We start from the raw sequence: 24,698 nt of genomic DNA on the forward strand, positions 1-24,698 counted from the left end.
ATGCAGCATGTACAGGAGACTGATGACGATGTGATGTTTCAGTACCGCAGTCAGGGTACTGGAGTTAGTGAGTGATGCAGCATGTACAGGAGACTGATGACGATGTGATGTTTCAGTACCGCAGTCAGGGCACTGGAGTGAGTGAGTGAGTGATGCAGCATGTACAGGAGACTGATGACGATGTGATGTTTCAGTACCGCAGTCAGGGCACTGGAGTGAGTGAGTGAGTGAGTGATGCAGCATGTACAGGAGACTGATGACGATGTGATGTTTCAGTACCGCAGTCAGGGCACTGGAGTGAGTGAGTGAGTGATGCAGCATGTACAGGAGACTGATGATGATGTGATGTTTCAGTACCGCAGTCAGGGCACTGGAGTGAGTGAGTGAGTGAGTGATGCAGCATGGACAGGAGACTGATGACGATGTGATGTTTCAGTACCGCAGTCAGGGCACTGGAGCCTGCTGTATCAAGTTTTCCTCCCACATTAAACTGGCACACCATGATATAACTGTTCAAAGTGGTGTTAAACCAAAATCACTCACTTCTCACATCTCTGTAGCCTTACAAATAACACAGTAAAGTATGTCTATAAAACACTTGTTTATTCCAAATGACAGATGTGTTGAGAGCATTGTTTGCAGTACATGCATGAGATGACAACTAGTCTATGTACAGTGCCCGTACAGCCACAGCAGCTTCTGGATGGGACATTGCTGTGTGTGCACTACTTGGTGCCTACCCGGGCAGCATAACGCCATCAAAGTCTAAAGTCATGCCATAATAGGGTTCTAAGATGATCTACCATGTAAACAGAAGTGTTTAGCAAATCTTGTGCATACAGAAAGATACAACCATACCTCTGAAGCTCACCAGCGTTTATCTGGGAGTAGCATCATACGGAACAAACAAACTGAACTAAAATACAGGTGATGCAAGTGTTAAAACACTGGATTTCGAAGCTCTTGTAAGTACCACCATTTGATCATCCATGCACACCTTCAGCATCACATGGGCCGTGTCAAAGGTGTTATATTACAAAAACCCAAAGGATGACGATTCACATTACAGATGAAAAGCCATTCCATTAGGTCATATGAATATTGTTATGGTACAGTATTTGTGATATTTAAAATTGAGAAGTACCTCATAAAACCTTACAATGTATAATACAATGCTCTATGTTAAAATGGTCAAGTCTACAGTGTACTACATAGCACTAAGGTGAAATAAACTGTAATCATCATTCTGCAATCAATACTTGATCCATAGATCCATGGTAAAGGTTATTGGTAGTATGTGAAAAACAAATGGCAACAAAAACAAACTAAATTTTGAAACATTTTCTTGAGATTTGTCCAAGAAAGGAAAGGTTTGATTAAAATCCTTTTTAGGCCACTCCAAATGTCTATTTTTAAAGTTCACGACAACTTTGTGTGTCCTCTTGATCCTGAAGGACTGCAGTCAATAAGCCAGAGGATACTTAAACAACACATACTCTTGTGACAAGAGTTTTTTCACCCTCAAAGATCATGAAGTTAAAATTTGAGAAACATCTGGAAGGTATAAGCTCATTCATGACAACATCATTTGAGCAGTTAACACCCAATGTGTCTTTTACAGAAGGAAAACAATTAATGTTATGTTAAAAGTAAAATGATTCACAATGAAACATTAAAATGACCTTAAAATGCATGTCTTCATTTTGATTTGATGGTAAATGACATAACACATAGGAATACACTAATAGCACTAAGCAGTTAGTAGCTATACATCATGCACTAGATAATCTTGAAATATTTGCACAATTCAAGAAAAACATTGATATAAATTGCCGGGACATAACAAACAAAAGTAAAACAATATCAACATTTTTAACTATCATCCTGACGCTATTCACTCCCAATCTTATCACAGATCCTGCCCATCAGGACAATTTTATTTTCATCTTGGCAGCAAAAGCAACGGTTACCAGATCAATTACACAAACTTATTCCTTCAGCTGAATGTTTTCTCCCTCTGACCTCTCAACAGACTGTTAAAAACTGCCACTAATCCCATCGTCCCTAAATTTATTATGGTTTGTGAACCCATTGTGAACTTTTTCAAAATATCATCATTCCGGGTAAGGATTATCGTGACAAAAATGAGACCACTGCTGCAACCTTGTCACTCTAGAATTTCAACTCAAGTTCACACAGCTTCACCTGGCCTTAAGAAGAAAAGCTTTTAGAAACAAGAAAAGCCCTTCTTTTTCTAACATGTTGAGTGGGCAAATCTAGGAAATAAAATATAGGTTGGCCTGGAGTAGGACATATTTTTGGGAGCCTGTCTGCATCCTCAGACTAGTTTTCCCGATCTTAAACTACACCTTATAACAGTTATTGAATGCCAATTGAAGTCTTGAAATATAGCTTTAGGTACAGAAGAAATTTGGTGGATAGCACTGAGGTGGGTGAGTCATATTGTAAGTGTAATGGCAGCCTAAAACTGAATTTAGACATGGTAAATTGGTGATGAATAATATGTTCTATACAGGCTAACATGGCTCATGAGCAGCTCAACTGTCCACCCTTCATGGCCTCCACGCACACATGATGGAGTGAGTGAGTGAGTGAATGTTATTTTATCCCCCTAAGCCAGCATCATGCCAGCTATATCATTGCAGCCTGTAATAATGGAGTCTGCACCAGGCAAACCAGTGACTGAAAGCATGAGCAATGGTCCATGTCATCAGGATACGATGACACACCTAGAAACATCAAGCAGCCTCACTGGTTGATATTGAAGTCAGGTCTTAGGGCAAGCATTGAGTCCTCAGACCTGGAACCTCCACATGGTACATGGGATTTAGGTGAGAGGCTTACATCCGTTCAGATAAATGAATACTGCATGACTGACAATAACAATGGAAGACAAGACACACTACATCATACAGGAAAATATTACATCAATATTATCCAGCAATCAAATTTAAAGACACTGGATTTTGATTGAGTTAATGTTCAAATACGACTATACACACTACAGTTTTTGTCAACTATCATCTTGATAGTTCAGCCTTGAGCCAGCATGTGTATCATAAGCATACATATTGTTTAGTCAAATAACATGGGAAGTAAAACAGTTTCCTCAAAAATTTCAACTAAACCTTACAGCAACATTAAATGTATCCGTTATCAAGCACTCCTTACAGAGGCCTTGGACTACTTTGTGATAAAGCTGTGTATGATCTTGGGAAACTTCATAGTTTCAACTCGCCATCTCAAAATGTGAATGACTGAATCTCCTTTTTTAATTGAACAATATTTCATAACAATGAGAAATAAGTGTAGAATTTGACGTCAACCTAACATGCGTAATGGGGTCATTAATAAGACAAGCACAGTATTGCACAATGCCTGCATGTATGATAGGAGCACAAATACAAGATACCAATATTGTTTACAACTGCATGGTCTCAAATTAGTTAATTGTTTAGAACATTGACTGACTGTCATACAAAATGTCCAAAAATCTTTTTTTCAAGGTTGGTCATCGCATAGAAGAATGTCCTATGAAAGGTTGTTAAGGTCATGAACTCCCGGCCATTTGTTTCTTGCAAAATTACTTCTAATGCTGATAGGGTCAATTCCTAAAGAAGTTGTAATAACCGAGACTATTAATGTTGACTAACACTGTGTTCAATAATAATGTTCGATAACTGTACCTATATGACAACGTAACCTTACAGACTGATTCTCATGACTTGTTTCACAGTTTTGTTTTTCAAATGCCAAACTTTATTTCGGAAAGCAAACTATTTAAGGATATCAAGTAGGGTGAAATCTAAAAAGCAGCCATCAACCAAGAATATACTTTGGATTAATTAACTACGTGAAAAAATAATTTTGCATCAGGTTTTAAAAAAATACTTGTTCACAGCAAATACTGGATGTCCTGAAAAAATATCAATTGTTTGGCCCCCTAAAACTTAAAGTATTGAAACGGTCACTGAAAAAATATTCTGTCTAGCAAAAATCCCAGCCTCCACTCCGAGTCCAAAACATTAATTCATAACTAGTCAGACACCTGCTGAATTTTGCACCTCAGTGGGAAAAAAAGGAAGAGATTATTCTATAACTTGAAAGGTACATCTGTACCCAAGCAATATCTTCAATGAATGAAACACAGCATTTAATTCTCATACTGAAGATCACCTATCTGAACATGAAGACATTCTTATATTTCACACACGTCTTGCACAGCGAGGCTTAACTATTACAGTCTTTGCTCAGCCAGTCTGCTTACAATGCTTCCAAACATTACTAGTACTGATTCAACACCTTAACCTACATCCAGATATAATTGTCCTAATACATGTAATTGGAAAGGAAACTACCGTGAAAGATATGATGTAATCCCAAGTGAGTTTGTATAATGAAAATCCCTGTATCACTATACTTGTCACTCATCCCCTCAAACAAATCCTCAACAGTTGTGTTTCCATGGCCTAGGCTGGTGACACATTAGTTCAATATGGAATTCTGATAATGGGACTTTCATACTGATTCCAAAGTAAATACTGTGATAAAAAGCACATTGAAAGAAAGACTGTGTTCAATTTACCAAAAAACTATTCAAAGTTGAATCCCTGAAAGCTACATACCAAACTACAATTATTCACATTTGTACAAGGATTTGGCACAAATCAACAATATTAACTTGAGTCAACAGTTACAAGGGTTGTAAGTATCCAGGCCCCAAAACATCTGTCAGTCAGAAATTGCACATTAGCAAAGAAATGGACAGTTAAAAGTAAATAAAACTATATTTTTGTCTGTTTTTGTCTTGTATTTTTAATAGACCTTAAAATCGAAGATATGTAATGGTGTTATTCACAGAAAGAAATACTGACTGAATGTTCGCTGACATTTGTCATTTGGATACGATATGATCCCCAACAATTTAAAACATTAAAAATGAGATAAAATGTCTTTCACACGGAGACAACTCATTCACACTTGATGTACTGAACGACTGACAAACTTGATGAAGGACCTCTTTAAGGTCAATGCTTTCAGGATGAATAAATACTGTCAAGAATGCAAAACAAACCCTGATGCTGTGATGACAGAGGATGCATGTGAAGGTGCATCATTCCATCCTTGATCAGGCCTTGTCACATTAACCCGGTGGGTGAGTGAGTGAGTGAGTTTGGTTTCACTCATATAACCGGTATCTGGTTTCATGTAGGAGGAAAGTTCAAAGAAACTTAGGCAACTGACATTCACAACTGACAGATCTAGGATCATCAAACCTGCTATCAGCTGATCCTGGCACCACTAAGGGAAGCAATTCTGAATATAATTATGTTGTATAATATATGATTTATGAAAAGAAGTTTACGACCATCTCATCATTACTCCTGTTATGCAATCAACATCATTTGACAATCTGCTTCATTGGTACCTAGGTAGGAGACAGAACAAATTCTTTTTGCCTTCGTGCTACACTGCTAAAAAATGCATCACAATAATGCTTTTGTTTCCCCAAGCCAGACTAAATTAATTTCTTGTTTTACAGATCTGTCACATGTTCAAAACATTGCATTTTAAGGTCTGCAAATTTCCATAAATTCTACAACAAGATTCACATTAATTTTGTAATTTTGACATTAAAAATGTGAAACAAATAATTTTTAAATTGGTCTGGTGCCATTGAACAATCTTATGAAGACACTGATAAGCTGCTAAGTAGGATAATACAGGACAATGAATACAAAAAGGACCACTGAGATTGACTTCCGCTAAATTTCGGCTTAGGCTGGATCAATACAATCTACACCTGTGTTTGATTGGTAAAACATTTCCTAATCTTGTCACTACCATACCAAGCCAGCACTTAGACAGTGACCACGCCAGGTACTTTTCAGGTGAAACATTTTGATTTCTGTGAAATGGTGGTAACATGGTTGTTCCATGGTGGGCTCATCAAGCTATATGCATGAGACTGGCAGGGGACTGGAGTGTGCACCTTTACAGTAATGTCACATTTCACTACATACACTAAGCCACAGCAAGTGATGCAGAAACTATCAACAGATGAGCTTACACTGCAGAACCATACATGTCCGACGTCAAAATGCGTATGACGAACGACGGATAAAATGAACTAAAATTAGTAGTCCCTCTGAGTTCTTTATAACTGTAGTTTACTGTAGCACTCATTCCAAGTGGTGCATAGTCCCAAATCTAAGACTACATTTATGGTGCTGATTATTAGCATCATGGTACTTTTCTACCCAAAGTCCTTGTACCAAGTGTTCAGATACACACAGCCAAGATGTCCAAACTACTACAGCTACTTATAGGCTTAAATGTATCATTAGCACAGACAATAAGTTTTGATTTTTGATTTTCGTCAAAGCGAAAACAGTACAATCTACTGCTGTATAAAAGAAACAGGAATGTTTATCCAAATAGCTGGTTTGTTTTGAGAGATACATTGACTCAAGTCTGTGGATATTGATAGATGGCTTCCTTTAATGGAGCTACAATCACATGAAAGGCAGTAACTTTAAGTGGCAAATTAGAAACTTCAATGAAGACAAGAGTTGACTTGTGGATTTCAACTAGTCAAACACCGATGTCCTGAACTTACGATTGTCTCTGTTTATTCCTTCTTTACTTATCACTTTCAGTTATGTCAAACCTTGTATAATTCAAAGTATTTACTTCGGTCCGACTCAACAGTGTTTGACTGTATTTAAATTTGAATAAAAAAGTTGAAATCCAAACGTCAACTTTGTCTTCATATGAAAGACAGTGTTCTTAACACCCTCTACAGCAACCTTTGTGTGAGAGATGTCAGTAGCTATATGAAAGGGTACAAACGCTTGTACATGTGTATTATGATTATTGTGGTCCTGAGTAAGTAACCCCAAATAATACCAGAAATCACAGCGCATTCACGAACTACATCTGTTCGGATCATATCTGACTAGACAATTGGAGATAAGACATTATACATGCAACAAAATTAGTTTTCTGTTCCGATGCTATAAATGTATCACTAATGCAAGGGAGATAATTCTATGTCACCTCATGACATACAGCCCATGAGCCATTGATGCTGATTGTGTTTGTATCAACATTGAGACAGAGAAGAATATGAACACATAATATCATTGCACATAATCACAAAAGGTTTAACTACACAATATTCTGAAAATTCTATTTCGGTTGTCAGCCATATTTAATAATAAAACTTTGGCTTGCAAGGGAGACAACTCTTATTCCCTGGTCTTTGATATGGGGGCCAAATTGGTTGTCACAGAGGTTGTGTTGTTCCCATCAGAATCCGCAGCTGTGTGTCAGTATACAACCTATGTAGTTAGGATAAGAATAGGTCATGTCACAATGCATGGCAATAAGTCAGGATACAAATAGTAGCAATAGGTCATTGCCACACATGGCAAAGATAATGTCATATTGCATGGCAACAGGTCATGTCACACAGAAGCAGATACAATGAAGCGTTTGAAGTTCATAGTTGATATTATGCTGGATCTATCTATGTCTCTGCCATATTGAGATATATACACGACATTGTGACCACGGTTATATGTACATGCAAGTGTCATGTTTCAGCTCCTTCTACTGCTGAAACATACAGATGTATTCCTTGATTCGTTCTAACAGTGACACCAACTCAATCTGGTCATGCTGAAAATAATCCTGTGGTTTCTTTATCCTTGAAAACCCCAAACAGCATCAGATCTCAGATGTATCCATGTTGAAACTCTACACCTATGGATGTCTCAAGGATGTTTCACTGCAGACATTGCAAGATTCACCATCTTGATTCAGTGTGTTGATGATTAATGTGCATTCATCAGATCATACGTCATAAAATAATTTTGTAGGTCTTCTCACAAAGATATATGCACAGGAAACTGTCACAGAGCAAAGTAGCATCAATCTCACATGTGGCATTTCTCCATTGCATTATGGAGTTAGAGATAAAGTCCTTCCTACACTTCACAGAACCAGAGACACTGTCCCTCGTATGCTTTGGCTTGTTTCATGGTGTTATGGAACCTGAGACACAGCCCCTCTTTGTTTCAGTCAGAGTCAACCAACACTCCATGACACAAGTCAAGCTTGGCAGTCATTACAGGCAGCAGATGATGACCAGTCAAGATGGTTGTAGATTCAGACCAAAATCACAACAGCGGTCCTGGAGAGATCCTAGGAACTTGCCCTGATCCAGCTGTGTGTGTTCCTCCAGTGTCTCTGCAGCCTCCAGCAGTCTTGGCTTAAAAGCCATGCAAAGAGACCAACACTGAATGACTTTCACATCACAATCACATCAGTAGAACTTTCGTCATGCAATGCCTGATGAATGTTCAAATCATGCTGGAATTATTATATACCATTCGATTTTTGATTTCTGACAACGAAGGACACACAATACCGTCTATTTGACTTGATTCACTCAAATCAGCATATGATAATATATATATCTGTGCATGTGTAATCTAGTTCATAGACTGACATGAGTGCCAATCACAGGGCAATCCCAATAAGTAACAGTAACAGCTGAACATTGTCAACAGCCAGAAGTGAGCATGTAAGTTTAAGCCGGGTGGTAAGTTGTCCATTCAGCCCCCGAATGTCCTGGAGTCCTGCGATGTACATCATCACCTCGTCAGTGCCAGCACACATACAGCAACAATCACCACCCACACACCTGTCTGGGGCCGCCATCCTGCACCACTCCCCTGAACATACACCTTTCCTGGAAAAAAATATTGTCAATATAGTTAAAGAATCCAGCTATCTCATTGGCCAGTCGACAAAATCCACACAAATTGGTGGTCAGTCTGTACTGACATCATAACAAGGTTTGATGTGACATCACTTGGTTGTTCTGCCATATTTAATCCTGTTCATGCTTTGAGTTGGCACTTTAACAGTCACACAAATAAATTTCACAGAAAACAAGGTATTTGTCACTTGTGAACATAACTAGAGGATATTATATTCGTTATCATATCAAACTGTTTACTACACGAGTGTCTAAATTCTGGTATTTCCCAAGCGAAAGCTAATATAATGTTCCACTCATTACCGACAAATTTTAGTTTTTACCTAAAAGGACAGCAAGTTGCAACAGCAGCTGAACCACAATTTGCCGAATGATGTCAACAATATTCAGCTATGACAGCATTTCTAGTGTGACGTCATTCCGACCTCATGATGGAAACAATATATTGTTGACTCATGACATGATATGACCCACGGGCACACATGATTTCTATGAACCCTGAAATGTTTGGCCTCGTAGGTAATAAAGATTAAGATGTTCCAAGTGTCCACAGTGGAGAGTACAGGAGTTTATGAGCTGAACAGTCGTGTATACCGGTAGTCTTGTGGTAGACAACCCAATTCACCTCCTTAAGTCCTGTACACCCTACAACTGACACATGGTAGTCTTTAGTTCAACATCCCAGCCATAAGAGGGTGAAATGAGTGAGTGAGTGCTGCATTACACAGCCCTTCTGGGTACAATGTGTGAAGCCCATTTAGTGTCCCTGCCATGATATTGCTGGAATATTGCTGAAAGCAGTGTACAACCATACTCACTCACTTTACGCAGCAGTCTGCAATATTCCAGCGAAATCATGGAGCCTTATAACAAATCTGGGATGTGGAAACCAGTATTTGACTGCATTGGCAACAATCCACACCTTAAAGGTATGGCTACACATTCAGTCATATCCCACATTAAAACCACCCAATCACTAACACTGGACCATGGGAGACTAACACTGCAACATGGGACACTAACACTGCAACATGGGAGACTAACACTGCAACATGGGAGGCTAACACTGGACCATGGGAGGCTAACACTGGACCATGGGAGATAAACACTGGAGACTAACACTGCACCATGGGAGGCTAACACTGGACCATGAGGGATTAACACTAAAGGCTAACACTGGACCATGGGAGACTAACACTGGACCATGGGAGGCTAACACTGCAACATGGGAGGCTAACACTGGACCATGGGAGATAAACACTGGAGACTAACACTGCAACAATGGGGGGCTAACACTGGACCATGAGAGATTAACACTGGAGGCTAACACTGGACAATGGGAGGCTAACACTGGACCATGGGAGATTAACACTGGAGGCTAACACTGGACAATGGGAGGCTAACACTGGACCATGGGAGATTAACACTGGAGGCTAACACTGGACAATGGGAGGCTAACACTGGACCATGGGAGATTAACACTGGAGGCTAACACTGGACCATGGGAGACTGACACTGGACCATGGGAGATTAACACTGGACCATGGGAGGCTAACACTGGACCATGGGAGATTAACACTGGAGGCTAACACTGGACCATGGGAGACTGACACTGGACCATGGGAGACTAACACTGCAACATGGGAGGCTAACACTGGACCATGGGAGGCTAACACTGGACCATGGGAGACTAACACTGCAACATGGGAGGCTAACACTGGACCATGGGAGGCTAACACTGGACCATGGGAGACTTACACTGGACCATGGGAGACTTATACTGCACCATGGGAGGCTAACACTGTACTGTGTGAGACTGACACTGGACCATGGGAGACTAACACTGGACCATGGGAGACTAACACTGCAACATGGGAGGCTAACACTGGACCATGGAAGATTAACACTGTACCGTGGGAGACTGCCACTGCACCATGGAGGAGTGACACTGTACTGTGTGAGACTAACACTGGACCATGGGAGACTAACACTGGACCATGGGAGACTAACACTGCAACATGGGAGGCTAACACTGGACCATGGAAGATTAACACTGTACCGTGGGAGACTTACACTGGACCATGGGAAACTTATACTGCACCATGGGAGGCTAACACTGTACTGTGTGAGACTGACACTGGACCATGGGAGGCTAACACTGGACCATGGGAGACTAACACTGGACCATGGGAGACTAACACTACAACATGGGAGGCTAACACTGGACCATGGAAGATTAACACTGTACCGTGGGAGACTTACACTGGACCATGGGAAACTTATACTGCACCATGGGAGGCTAACACTGTACTGTGTGAGACTGATGCTGGACCATGGGAGACTGACACTGGACCATGGGAGGCTAACACTGGACCATGGGAGGCTAACACTGTACCGTGGGAGACTTACACTGGACCATGGGAAACTTATACTGCACCATGGGAGGCTAACACTGTACTGTGTGAGACTGATGCTGGACCATGGGAGACTGACACTGGACCATGGGAGGCTAACACTGGGCCATGGGAGATTAACACTGGAGACTAACACTGGACCATGGGAGATTAACACTGGAGGCTAACACTGGACCATGTGAGACTGACACTGGACCATGGGAGATTAACACTGGAGACTAACACTGGACCATGGGAGGCTAACACTGGACCATGGGAGATTAACACTTGACCATGGGAGATTAACACTGGAGACTAACACTGGACCATGGGAGACTAACACTGCAACATGGGAGATTAACACTGGAGACTAACACTGGACCATGGGAGACTGACACTGGACCATGGGAGACTGACACTGGACCATGGGAGGCCAACACTGGACCATGGGAGACTGACACTGGACCATGGGAGACTGACACTGGGCCATGGGATACCATGGTAGACTAACACTGCACCATGGGAGGCTAACACTGTACCGTGGGAGACTAACACTGTCCTGTGTGAGACTGACACTGGACCATGGGAGACTAACACTGGACCATGGGAGACTGACACTGGACCATGGGAGGCTAACACTGCACCATGGGAGACTAACACTGGACCATGGGAGATTAACACTGGAGGCTAACACTGGACCATGGGAGGCTAACACTGCACCATGGGAGGCTAACTATGGACCATGGGAGACTGACACTGTACCGTGGAGACTGACACTGGACCATGGGAGACTGCCACTGCACCATGGAGGAGTGACACTGTACTGTGTGAGACTGACACTGGGCCATGGGAGACTGACACTGGACCATGGGAGACTGACACTGGACCATGGGAGGCCAACACTGGACCATGGGAGACTGACACTGGACCATGGGAGACTGACACTGGACCATGGGAGACTGACACTGGACCATGGGATACCATGGTAGACTAACACTGGACCATGGGAGACTGACACTGTACCGTGGGAGACTGACACTGGGCCATGGTAGACTAGCACTGCACCATTGGAGACTGACACTGGACCATGGGAATGTTGTACCTGAAACACCATATCCATTTTCTTTCTTCAAGTTCCAGTTAGTACCTATTTTATAAGGAGGAGATTCTGTGTGTGGCGCCAATGTCTTGTATGTTGGAGGAATGTAGGGGGTCTTAATGTCGCTGTCTATCAGGCGAGTAGTTGTTGGTCTGGGAGTAGATGTAGGTGGTATATACTTGGGATATTCTGAAACAGAAGAATGATGCACCACTTTTAATATATTGTTCTTAAAGATCAACCAATCTGTGCCAATAACCACCAACAAAAACTAAAACAAGAAAGTAAAACTAAATGACAAAATATCATGAACAGTGAACACAGGAGACTGATGACTTGACTGGCACAAAGTCATAACCTCAAGATACAATGCTTGTCATAAGAGGTGACTAACAGGATCGGGTGGTCAGAATTGCTGACTTGGTTGATGTATGTCATCGTACCCCAATTGCGTAGATTGATGTTCGTGATGTTAATCACTAGACTGTCTATTCCAGATTTGATTATTTACAGACCATTGTCATGTAGATGGAATCCTGCTGAGCGCAGCGTTAAATAGAGAATCTCACCCGAGTGTCTTTTGATATCAAATATATCAACACGAGTTGATAAAAGTGGGAATACTCCGAGGCTTGCCGAGGATTTTTTTCCACTTTTATCAACGAGTGTTGATATATTTAATATCAAAAGACACGAGGGTGAGATTTTATTTATCATCCAACATCATTCTTCCAACTTTTTCAGTTTGTAGAAAGTAATGAGCAGTGTCTTAAGTGTAAAAAGTACTGCGAACAGCTTCAGTAGCAGAGCCATTAGTGATGTCATTTGATTGTGACATCATGGTAACCAATGACGTCAAAATGGTCTGCAAAGCATTGTGATGCAATTTCATTGCAGCGATATCTACAGTATAGATATCGCTTGATCTCACCCAAGCGATATCTCCTGTGGGAGCCAGTTTTGGATGATACAATAACAAACAACAACAACAACATATAGCTGGAATATTGCTGAGTGTGGTGTTAAACACCAAACAAACAACAACAGTTGACAATGAACACAGCTACTGGTACAATTCTTCCATCTCACCATAAAGCTGCATCTCCTCTGCATCCCCACCCAACAGGTTTTCAGCTTCACACGTGTAGATCCCATAATCCTCCACCCCAATGTCCATGATTCGCAGACTCAATGTAATTGTGATACGATCGTCTTCATACACCTCGGACCGATACTTCCAACTCTGGTCTATCTTTTTCCCATTCCGTTTCCACTCTGTGACGCCTATAGGGTACGCTTGCACTATACATTCTAAAATTGTCTCCTTGCCTCGACTCTGACCAATCTTTTTATTGGGGAGTCGAATTTCAGGAGGAACTGAAAAAAAATCAGTAAAACCAGATTTGGAAATGGATTCAATACATATACAAAAAGCCATGACCCCAGGCCTTCCCCTATGCTAACAATCTGCTGCCCATTAACCGACAAGGTCCAGACCTTGCAATGAGTGCTGTGTGTGAAACCGAGCCCTGGCCATGACAGATTAACTTTAATCATATGAACAAAATTGGGTGTCCTTTAACCGCTATTGAGTTGTATACATAATAATAGATGTTCTTGCAGAAAGAGATGGTTTTCTAGGGTACTGAATCAAACTTTCTAGGACTGCCAACTGACCTGAATTTAGCACGCCTTTAAGCTTGCCCCAACATGCATGCACATGCATTCTCAGGTATTATTACACAAAGGTAAATCATGCTCAGATTTTGACATTAGTACATGATTTATATGTATACGTTCAACATCCTCCTAACAAAGGTCTCTTAAACTATCAATTATTTCAAAACTTCATGTCAAACTTTGCCTTTGTTAAATGATTAGACATACTTCAAAATCAGCAATTAATTACTGAAAGCTTTTTCGATTTAAAAAACCCAACTGGTTCTGTTATGTAACTGAACTTTTATTAGGCACCATTAATCTCGTTGAGATACTTCAGCCTACAAAAAAAACCTGTTATAGTTGTAAAACTCCTCTTATAAAGACCAAGTGATGTGATGATGTGAGGCTTACATTCCACGTTAACTCTCATCCTCTTGCTGTCGGCTGGAGGGACGTTGTTAAAGGCCACACATTCATAGACATCGTCGCAGTAGCGTGTCACATTATATATCAGCAGCACCTCGCCCTCCACTCCAATACCTGCAAGGGAAAAAAACTCTTTTGTAAGAAAACATGGACAGGTCACAGACTGCTGCTCAAAACAACGCCTAAATAAACAGAAGAGGATATGACCTGGTGACAGGACAGCATCAGAGATGGCTGTTCAAAGATCACCCGATAATGTCCGAAATTTTCATTTTCCCTCTACCAGCATTTGGTTATATTTGAGCCAGCTGAGAGTACAAGTAAGCATAGTAACAAAAGAATTCTCACACACATTTACATATTGATAAAGGAAATCTTCCAGTCATTTTGAAAAGTAATTGCCTGAGAATGTGAAAAAAGTACATTCAAACACACAGTACTCTCTGATAGAAGGATGATACAGATATTCACTGGCAGTAGTATTTGTTTGTTGTTTAATGCAGCACTCGGCAATATTCCAAAATATATAATGGCGGTCTGTAAGAAATCGATTCTGGACCAGACAATCCAGTGATTGACATCATGAGCATTGATCCACATACATCAACCAAGTCAGCCCGATCCCATCAGTTGCCTCTCATGACAAGCATAGTTGTCTTTTACCGTATTCATGGGTTGCTGATGACCTACTCACTGGCAGTAGCAACACCACAGGATGACAATTAAACCAGTGGGGGTTCTGGGTAAGTATATAGGTCCCCAGCAACCTGGCAGGTCCTAGGAGGTGACTTTTGGATCATGGGGTCAGTCTCGGTGACTCAGTTAATTGCGTGTCATTGTATCTCAAATCTCATCCAAGCTCATGATGTCAAACACTAAATGTCAAGCCGAGATTTGATTATTTACAGATTGCACATATTGCTGAATGCTGTGTTAAACAACAAACAAACCAATACTAACTGTGTGAACAGAAGGGCCTGATTTGCAGATTTTATGATGCTTCAATCATTACAATGATTTCTTGGACAGCAGTTGCTTCCCTTTACTAAGCCACATCTAGATTGTAATATGTTGTTTGTTATACCCTTCAAATGATCATGTCCACAGCAGTCAATTGAACACAGCAACTCGTCTGCTAGTCCTAAGACTAGTGAAGAACAAGACACTAAGTACTTTATACTACAGGATATTGTCCAACACTTGAAATCACTTCCATAACTACAATGACATGCTCCAAGAAAGACTGGACCAACAATATGAACACCATACAGCTGTTGTATACTACTCAAAAGAGTTAAAGAGCACCCAATACTTTCATATTAATATAGTTATTCTGTCATGGAACAACACATTAACTATAGCAATATGAAAGAAACGGAGTTCTTTACGTTCTTTGAGTAGTATATATATGTACACTGCAGATACTGGTGATGTCTTAAATCAAAGCTACTGGCAACACCACCTGGTCCAATCTTATGTAAGACAATACACTGCTAGACCAAGTGTAGCAGGGCGTGGAGTCATCCCACAGATGACATCCTTACCTTGTTAGCTTGCTGACGGGGTTAACCTCTTTGGTCATGTGGACAAGGCGTCCTCAGATCAGAATGTTCATGGTTCGAATCCCGTTAAGGGACTCGACAAGTTTATGGCCGCTACACAAGCAATAACACTGCCTTGCACAGTAACATCAGCAGGGCTACGCTTGATTTGCAGATAACATTGCATACTCAATATTTCTTGTGTAACAACACTTGGAATATTTAGTCAGAATGTTGACTGACCTGTCTCATTTGAAATATGCCTCAAACATTTGCCTTTCCTGCTCCTCATTTCATGGAGAGATCACAGGACAAGTAGTTCTGTTCCTTCACCCTTAACTGGTTATATTACCCAAAAAACAAGTACAGAATGATGTGTTGACTAATTCAACTTAACAAATATGTCTACCCTTGTATTTTTGTTTAAATCAAATTGTCTTTGAAAATGAAAAGATAATATATGTTCTAAGACACTTACGTTCTTTGCCAGCTTCGGATTTATCCCGTAGCCCTGAGAGTATGCGGAACCACGTGACTGTGGGCGAGGGGACACCTGTCGCGTTGCACACCAGCGACACTGTTTCCCCTTCCTTGGCTGTGATGTCATCAGTGGACAGCTGACGATTAATCCGCGCAGGAACTGAAAAATGTAAACAAAATAGGTAAATATGGAAGAATAAACACACATTATTTCTAGGGATGGGTCAATGTCCCTTATTTAAACTAAATAGCATACATTTACCTGTCTTTTATTTTCAATGCTCAGTCACAGAGAGCCATGTATCATGTAACACTTATGCCGACTTACAGGTACCCAGGCTACAACTTGGTGAACTAGAATACCATACTTGTACCTTGTTTTATGTGACAAGAAACAAGCCATGTATCATGTAACACTTATGCCGACTTACAGGTACCCAGGCTACAACTTGGTGAACTAGAATACCATACTTGTACCTTGTTTTATGTGACAAGAAACAAGCCATGTATCATGTAACACTTATGCCGACTTACAGGTACCCAGGCTACAACTTGGTGAACTAGAATACCATACTTGTACCTTGTTTTATGTGACAAGAAACAAGCCATGTATCATGTAACACTTATGCCGACTTACAGGTACCCAGGCTACAACTTGGTGAACTAGAATACCATACTTGTACCTTGTTTTATGTGACAAGAAACAAGCCATGTATCATGTAACACTTATGCCGACTTACAGGTACCCAGGCTACAACTTGTTAAACTAGAATACCATACTTGTACCTTGTTTTATGTGACCAGAAACAAGCCATGTATCATGTAACACTTATGCCGACTTATAGGTACCCAGGCTACAACTTGGTGAACTAGAATACCATACTTGTACCTTGTTTTATGTAACAGAGAGCGGCCTAAATCTGACACGCTGTTTCCTATTTGAGCTTAGCTAAGAGAAAAGAAACATATCTTATTTCTTTTAATCTGAATAAAAAAGAAATACAAGTTTTTCTTCCTAGCATCAGGTAAAATGACAAAGAAGAGCAGCTGTAGATATTCAGAACTGAAACAACTGCCCACACAGCAGGCCGATGCTCATAGTTACGATACATGAAACTAGGGATGGGATGGGTAACTCGGGTACTCGGTTCGGGTGGGTACTAAGTACACAGGACTACCCGGACCAATGGTTAGTCAAGTGATTATATTGTCTAATGGCAAAAATTATCTTGACCTCTATGGTTACACTATAAGTGACAAATGTTTACATTTCTTTCTGACTATGTACACATTCCTTCTGACTTTAAATGTTTGCATAAAGATGAAACTTCAGTCAATTTCAGTGTACGCATGACCAGATTGGTTTATCTGAATACATTTTGACAGGAGTACGTTCAAACGTTTCCTAATCAGACATTTAGTACCTCCCTTGAGACCTAGCAATATTCCAGCTATATGACGGTGGTCTGTAAATAATCAAGTCTGGACTAGACAATCCAGTGATTGACATCATGAGCTTCAACCATGCAATTGGAATATGATAACATGCATCAGCCAAGTCAGCGAGCCTGACCACCCGATCCTGTTAGTCGCCTCTTACGACAAGCATTGTCGCCTTTTATGGCAAGAATGGGTTGCTAAAGACCTATTCTATCCCAGATCTTCACAGGTTACACAGTAACATTAGAATATATAAATACAAAAAATTAAAAAGTATTCATGATCATGGCATAAAAATATCACAATCCCATTATCTCCTGCATATTCTCTTCAAGTTTAACCTAACAGTCTCAGCTTTAAACAGTTGCTGAGAAATAAGAAGCACTTTTCCTTGGAATTATTAGCATGAAGGTCAAGCACCGATGAGCCCCTATAAATATCATACTAAGGTTTCACTGTCCTGGGAAATTTATTTTTTTCAAAGAAGACTGACGAAAATGTATTGAGGAAACAGTAAAATTTACATTTTATTGGCATGAAATTAACAAGTATAATCATGTCTTTTTACTTGTCTTTTGATTGATGCCTTACTGATGTTGGACATTTTTTAGCCAGCTCAGGGAAGAATTTGAAAGGTACCAGATGAGCAGACCTACAGAGGGATTGACTGAATGACAGGCGACATGACAGAATCTCATTTGATTTGACAGAAACTAATTCAATGTTCTTTGCTATACCAAAATAAGAACACGGTCACACTTTCTTCTGTTTCAACCCTAAGCTATTTAAAGCTACATCACTTAAGGATTGCCTGTGTATTTGTTTGGTTCACTGAGGTATGAATAAAAAAAAATGATATGCAAACTGTATGCAAACTGACTCCCATAAAAGTTTTCACAAGTTTTTCAATTCATACCTTAATGTACCAGAACAAGTTGCATGCAAGATTATTGCTGATTTTATAGTGTCAAATACCATGCCACAGTTAGACACAGTATACAGACTTTTAGTCACATAAGGCTGAGCGCCAGGCAGGTTAACAATAAGTACCTTCTTATACTATCTTTTGGTATGACACGGCCGGGGATTGAACCCCTTACCTTCCGCTCTCTGGGCAGACGCTCTACCACTAGACCACGGAGGCTTGAATGGATATATATCCTAGGCTATTGACTCGATAGTTATGTGTATCGACATTCGTTATCATGATTAACAACATTTCTTAACGTAAGAACTGTGGTGTGTTCTTCATGTTTAGGAAGTGTCAATTTGAATCAATATTTAATAACAAAATGAACATCAATGTTAGAATGTGAATCTTAGCCTACAATCGCTTTGTGCAAGTGGATGACAATTGGTGCCAACGCCTAAAATCGCATCTTATAGAATAGTTGTAGCGATATGATCGTTTTGTGCGAGTAGGTGCCAAGGTACCCGGTAATTCCCTCAGCTTGCTTTGGAAGACCTGACATTCCATTGTGGTGAAAGTAGATCATTTCTGTGAGTGTGGCGTATTTCTATAATTCGCTGGGAAATTAATGCAACAGTACTTGACCCATTCAGGCAATCAGATGGCAGGAATTACAATTACCGGTATATAATTGTTGAACTGCACGTAGTAGTGTCGTAGTATCGATAAACTCAAACATCACACAAACATGCTCCACACAAATAATCTCACTACATCCATTCCAGTTGTTAGTAAATACATATGTTGATTATGTCTCACTTGTCAATAATGAACAACAAATGTATCTTTTTCCCTGCAATAGTCAGGACAAGCTGCCACAATGTACATGTTTCTGTAGAGCATAATGTTCATGTAGTCCTCCACTGATTCAAAGTCAATAGTTTACAAGTGTCCTCTGAGAGTCCCTGACTACAAACAAAGAGTCATGTTTACATTCATCCAAGAGCTGTTTTTATGAATTTTAACAATTTCCATCAGCCTCAAAGTGCCTTCACTGTTGTGCCTCATAAATTTGGAAATTACAAGCAAGTCTGTCAGAGAAAATGGGAATTTAGCTTTGGAAAAAAATACATATTGTTTATGAAGTTCCGCAAAACTAACTGCAAGATAAGAAAATCAATTTTCAGAAAATGTGCACTGGTATTCAAAATACAAAAGATAAAAAAAAGCGCCTACACAGAAACATTTTACCATTTGCACTTGACAAAACCTATTTTACCAAAAAAAGAAAACATCCCATTATTTACATTTTCCAGTTATCTTATACCGACAGTTTTTCAGAAAACAATCTTCTTATTCATTGTGACAGTTAAGCCCTGTACATACATGAAGCACGACATAGGAAGAAATCCTGATGGAATCCCCCATCATCAAGTATGCATTACATCATGTCTGATATATTTGAGCCAACCAAGGTTGATGAATATCATATTTTCCACATCAATCAATAGATATGCCAAGTGTATATGTCTCTCTCTTCCTCATACTTTCCTGGTAAATTGTACTGGGCAATCAACATGCAATAGAGATCATTTGCTAAAGCACTCCATGTTTGATCTGTAAGTGAGTAATTTTCAAACTCTCATCAAACTAATACCCACCAGCTTGGCAGACAGTGTCAACAACACCAATCAAGAGAGGGCATGTTTTTTCAAAATTCTTTTATCTTCCAACTCATCTCCATATCGTGATCCGACTGCCTACTCGTCCTGTCGGAATTATGAATTTGGAGGTATTTTGTTCTGACACTAAGACGTGCTCCTACAGATCGGAGGTGAAGACCTGCATTATGAATGAAATTCTCCATTGACTAATATGTGCACTGATCCTGCCAGTCTCATCGATCTCAACACCTTTCTGAAATAGTGTATGACTGCAAATATGATGATCTATGAATATTTTAGCAAATTCAGGAGACTGACTTTGTGAAAGTTGAGAAAAAGTGTTAAACTTAATCATTGTTGGATGTCTTCCGAGCCCCCTCTTGCTGGTGTCAAGGGGCCAACTAGCTGGCCATCTTGGAGTGGCTTTTGCCAATTACAGTCAGAATTGGTTTTCATCTACTGGGGAGAAAAGAAGAGTTTGAAAAATGTTTTGGTTCAGAACTTGTATTTTAATTTTCCCTGGAAAATAAAGAAATGTGTGTCAACTTTTGAACAATCCTCTCAGATATCTACTCTGATAAAAGAAAAAACACATGAAGGACGTAGGAAATAATTCTTTTTGGCGATAAGGAATCATCATGATACAACACGTTTAAGTTTTAAATCCGTTCAGAAATACAACCCAATGGTTCTAATAATCATGTCTAACGCTATTGTTACACATTGAACTCCCCTCTTTCTCTTTCTACTGATGTGTTGATTACCATTTCTTCTGGTGAGTGAGTGAGTGAGTGAAAGGGTGAGTGAGTGAAAGGGTGAGTGAGTGAGTGAGCGAGTGAGTGAGAGACACCAGAAATGGGCTTCACACATTGTACTCATGCTGGGAAGCGAACCCAGGCCTTCAGCATGATGAACGAACGCATTAACCACTAGGCTACCCCACTGCCCCTTTTTTCAACAGATAATATATTTATTTAGTATTCTATAGTATAAGATAGTCACGCTCTTAAATTATCACTGTATAGATATCAAATTCTAAAATATTAATTGCACTGCATGTTGTACATATTTGCACATGTTTGATTCTGATGTTATACGGCCAAATGTGTATAAATTTCAGTGTCTTGATATTCCAATAAGGAAATTACCACACAGTGGATCTACTTGAAATGTAATGATGCAGGAAAGTTGGTGGGAATTTGAATGTCACATTTTCTATAAAAAAAAAAGTTACTAAATTAGATATTAAATATTAAAAATCTTTATAATTCATAACATCTCATTTTTTAATCATTAATATACCTTTCTTGACAAAATAGTTTTACTTTTGCTGGAAATGTTAAGCCTTCTTTTGATACAAGCTCGTATAAATATTTACTTAATATTGATTCTAATTTTAAATCATCATGAAGTCTTTGGTGTTTTGCCTCTTTAGATAGTTAAATGTCAAGGTTTTGCTAACTAGTTAATATGGACATAATAAAAATGTATAAAAACCCATGTATCCCATATCTTGGCATATTGATCTAATCAAGAATATAGAATTGATCAGGCCTTGTTGAAAAGGTAATCTTCAAAAATGCTATCATTCTACATGACTGAAAAGTCTCTTGTCTAAGGATTAATGGCCCAATAGGAACCTACCCATCTCTCTATTGAGAACTGACTAAATTTGATTGGGTGTTCAGGTATTTAGTGAATTGGTTGATTGTCCATCATTGTACCCTGAGGGGGTCAGATGTTGTCCATAATATCAACCACGGGTTTGTCTGGCTCAGTCTTCATTAGGTACAAGCTGACATGATACAACTCGAACATTGCTGACTACAGTGTGAAACAACAAACAACAAACAAAACACACAAAAACAACCTTCGGAGGAGTCTAAAACTACAAGTTGCAATTATCTGGATAAATAAGGCCATTTTCATTTGCACAAAACGAAATATCTGCATCCAGGTTATAAAGAAATGAAACCTAAAGAGATTAGAACCTATGCATCCTTCAGATAATTGGGCGGTCAAAGTATGCTATGGGTTCACCTGACACAACATCCTATGGAGATGTCCTCGGATCTGTGGAGGAGTTCAGTGTGTGTAAATATTCCATGATAAAGACAAGTGTGAATACATGGTCTGTGGACGACTTGTGCCTGTATTTGCTGACTTTGAATTCAGGGACAAATAGGTAATCTTGCATCTAACATCTTGTCATCAATACTAACTAAAACGATGTACAGTTTTTGTCAAGTTCCAGTGAGTAAAGATAATCTGTAAATACACTTGCTGACTAAGATATTCCTGCTCACTATGACACTGGTGACAGCTGCACTGCTCTAATCATATTGCGTCATATTACTCAGGAAGCCTGGGCAAGGCATTGCTGATATGACACATGGATATCTGTACAACACAGACCCTCCAGCCATCACCATTACCACACCTAGGCTGTGACTTTGTGACTAGCGATACCATGTTATTTTATTTGTTTGTTTGTTTGTTGTTTTACACCGCACTCAGCAATATTCCAGCTATATGTCGGCGGTCTGTAAATAATGGAGTCTGGACAAGACAATCCAGTGATGGACATCATGAGCCTCGATCCACGCAATTGGGATCGATGACATGCATCAACCAAGTCAGTGAACCTGACCACCTGATCTCGTTAGTCGCCTCTTATGACAAGCATAGTCGCTTTTTATGGCAAGCATGGGTTGCTGAAGATCTTTTCTAGCCCAGATCTTCACGGGTCTATAGGATTTTAAAACTTGTTTAGATTGAGTGAGGGAAACCACAGTGAGACAGGTCATAGATGTTTATATGTATGACGATCACAGAATAAAGATCATATGGGGCATATCAGCGGATCCTAGCATGGCTAAGGGATGTAACTCTGTACTCTGAATTGTGCCACCTTTGGGCAATCACATTGATTTGGAACAGAAAACAGATATAACTTTGGAAAAGGTAATGCCTCCACCCCCTCCTCTCGGACACTGCAGTCTTCCCCGGGCCTTCCTAGCCCCACCCCCACCCCCTCCTCTTGGACTCTGCAGCCTCCCTTTGGCCCTCCTAGCCCCCACCCCTACCCCATCCTCTCGGACTCTGCAGCCTCCCCTTGGCCTTCCTAGCCCCCACCCCTACCCCATCCTCTCGGACACTGCAGCCTCCCCTCATCTAGGACACTGCAGCCTTCCCTTGGCCTGACAAGCCTCCCCTGGACACTGCAGCCTTCCCTCAGCCTTACTAGCCTCCACCCCTTCCTCTTGGACTCTGCAGCCTCCCCTCCTCTAGGACACTGCAGCCTTCCCTTGGCCTGACAAGCCTCCCCACGGACACTGCAGTCTTCCTTCAGCCTGACTAGCTTCCCCTCCACTTGGACACTGCAGCCTTCCCTTGGCCTTACTAGCCTCCCCTCGCCTCGGACACAACAGACAATGTAGTACTAATATATTCCATGCATGTTCCAGCCCTTGCGATTCAACCAATAGTTCTAGGGTGCACTAACTTCTGCACAAATTGAATCTTGTCTATGCATTTTTGATGACTGTTGGCATAAGCCGCTAAATCAATGACCACAGACCAACTATGATTTCTGGCAAATGGTCAAACTTGGCTGTTAATGGGAAAATTCCCATCAGGGTCTAATAGGAAAATACGAGGGACCAGTTGACAAGCCCTGGAGGAACAGTGAACGGAGATAAATATGAAACAGAAATGTCACTTCACTAACAACAGTTTTTACACCATGATTGTCAACGGCAATGAGAAATACTGAAGTTTATTTGCTGATGTCTCTGCAAGACCGGGAATTATTTCTGAAGAAGGGTTTCCTGGAATATCAATTTTGGCTAATTGGAAATTAAGGAAGCTGAAGTCATCAAGATGGTTCTCCAAAGAAGAATACTCACACCTCAACACTCGCGACTGTCTCCTTCGTTACATAGGTGGATAGTCCGAGAGGACTGCTAACAAGCAATGCAGTCGAAACAGTGCTACAACCAATCAAAACACACAGGATTCTGTTCTCACAACACTTTTTGCCATTTACATTTCAAATTCAAATTTGCAGTTCATTATCGTTGAAAAACCTAAACTTGTCTTTATAATTGACCGATTTGAGAGCAAGCGGGTTTCAAGAAATCAATACATATTTGATAATAGGGCAAAAATGCTGCAGCACAGGAGACAAATGTAATGCTAGGGCACATGACATAGACTTGTTTGGCTTATACAGTATATGGCAATACTCTCCAGGTTGTGTATAAGCAGTCAAG

At 40.3% G+C, this 24,698-nt stretch overlaps 1 protein-coding gene across 5 annotated transcripts in view; it reads right to left on the minus strand.

The window, feature by feature from the left end:
* Positions 1-586: 586 nt before the first annotated feature.
* The window catches only part of LOC124131495 (limbic system-associated membrane protein-like), a 138,687-nt gene continuing 114,575 nt past the window's right edge, over positions 587-24,698 (minus strand). For 4 of the 5 annotated variants that reach the window (XM_046494785.2, XM_046494784.2, XM_046494783.2 and 1 more), the window contains 5 exons: positions 16,409-16,570; positions 14,375-14,503; positions 13,391-13,678; positions 12,305-12,490; positions 587-8,779 (listed from right to left, as the gene is read on the minus strand). In XM_046494785.2, the coding sequence (XP_046350741.1) occupies positions 8,682-8,779; positions 12,305-12,490; positions 13,391-13,678; positions 14,375-14,503; positions 16,409-16,570 (863 nt within the window). In that variant the 3' untranslated portion in view covers positions 587-8,681. The remainder of the gene's footprint in view (positions 8,780-12,304; positions 12,491-13,390; positions 13,679-14,374; positions 14,504-16,408; positions 16,571-24,698) is intronic. The other variant, XM_046494786.2, reaches the window with a different exon arrangement.

This window comes from Haliotis rufescens, unplaced genomic scaffold (genome assembly GCF_023055435.1).
Source record: "Haliotis rufescens isolate VD_foot unplaced genomic scaffold, xgHalRufe1.0.p SCAF_1, whole genome shotgun sequence".
Classification (NCBI taxonomy): domain Eukaryota; kingdom Metazoa; phylum Mollusca; class Gastropoda; order Lepetellida; family Haliotidae; genus Haliotis; species Haliotis rufescens.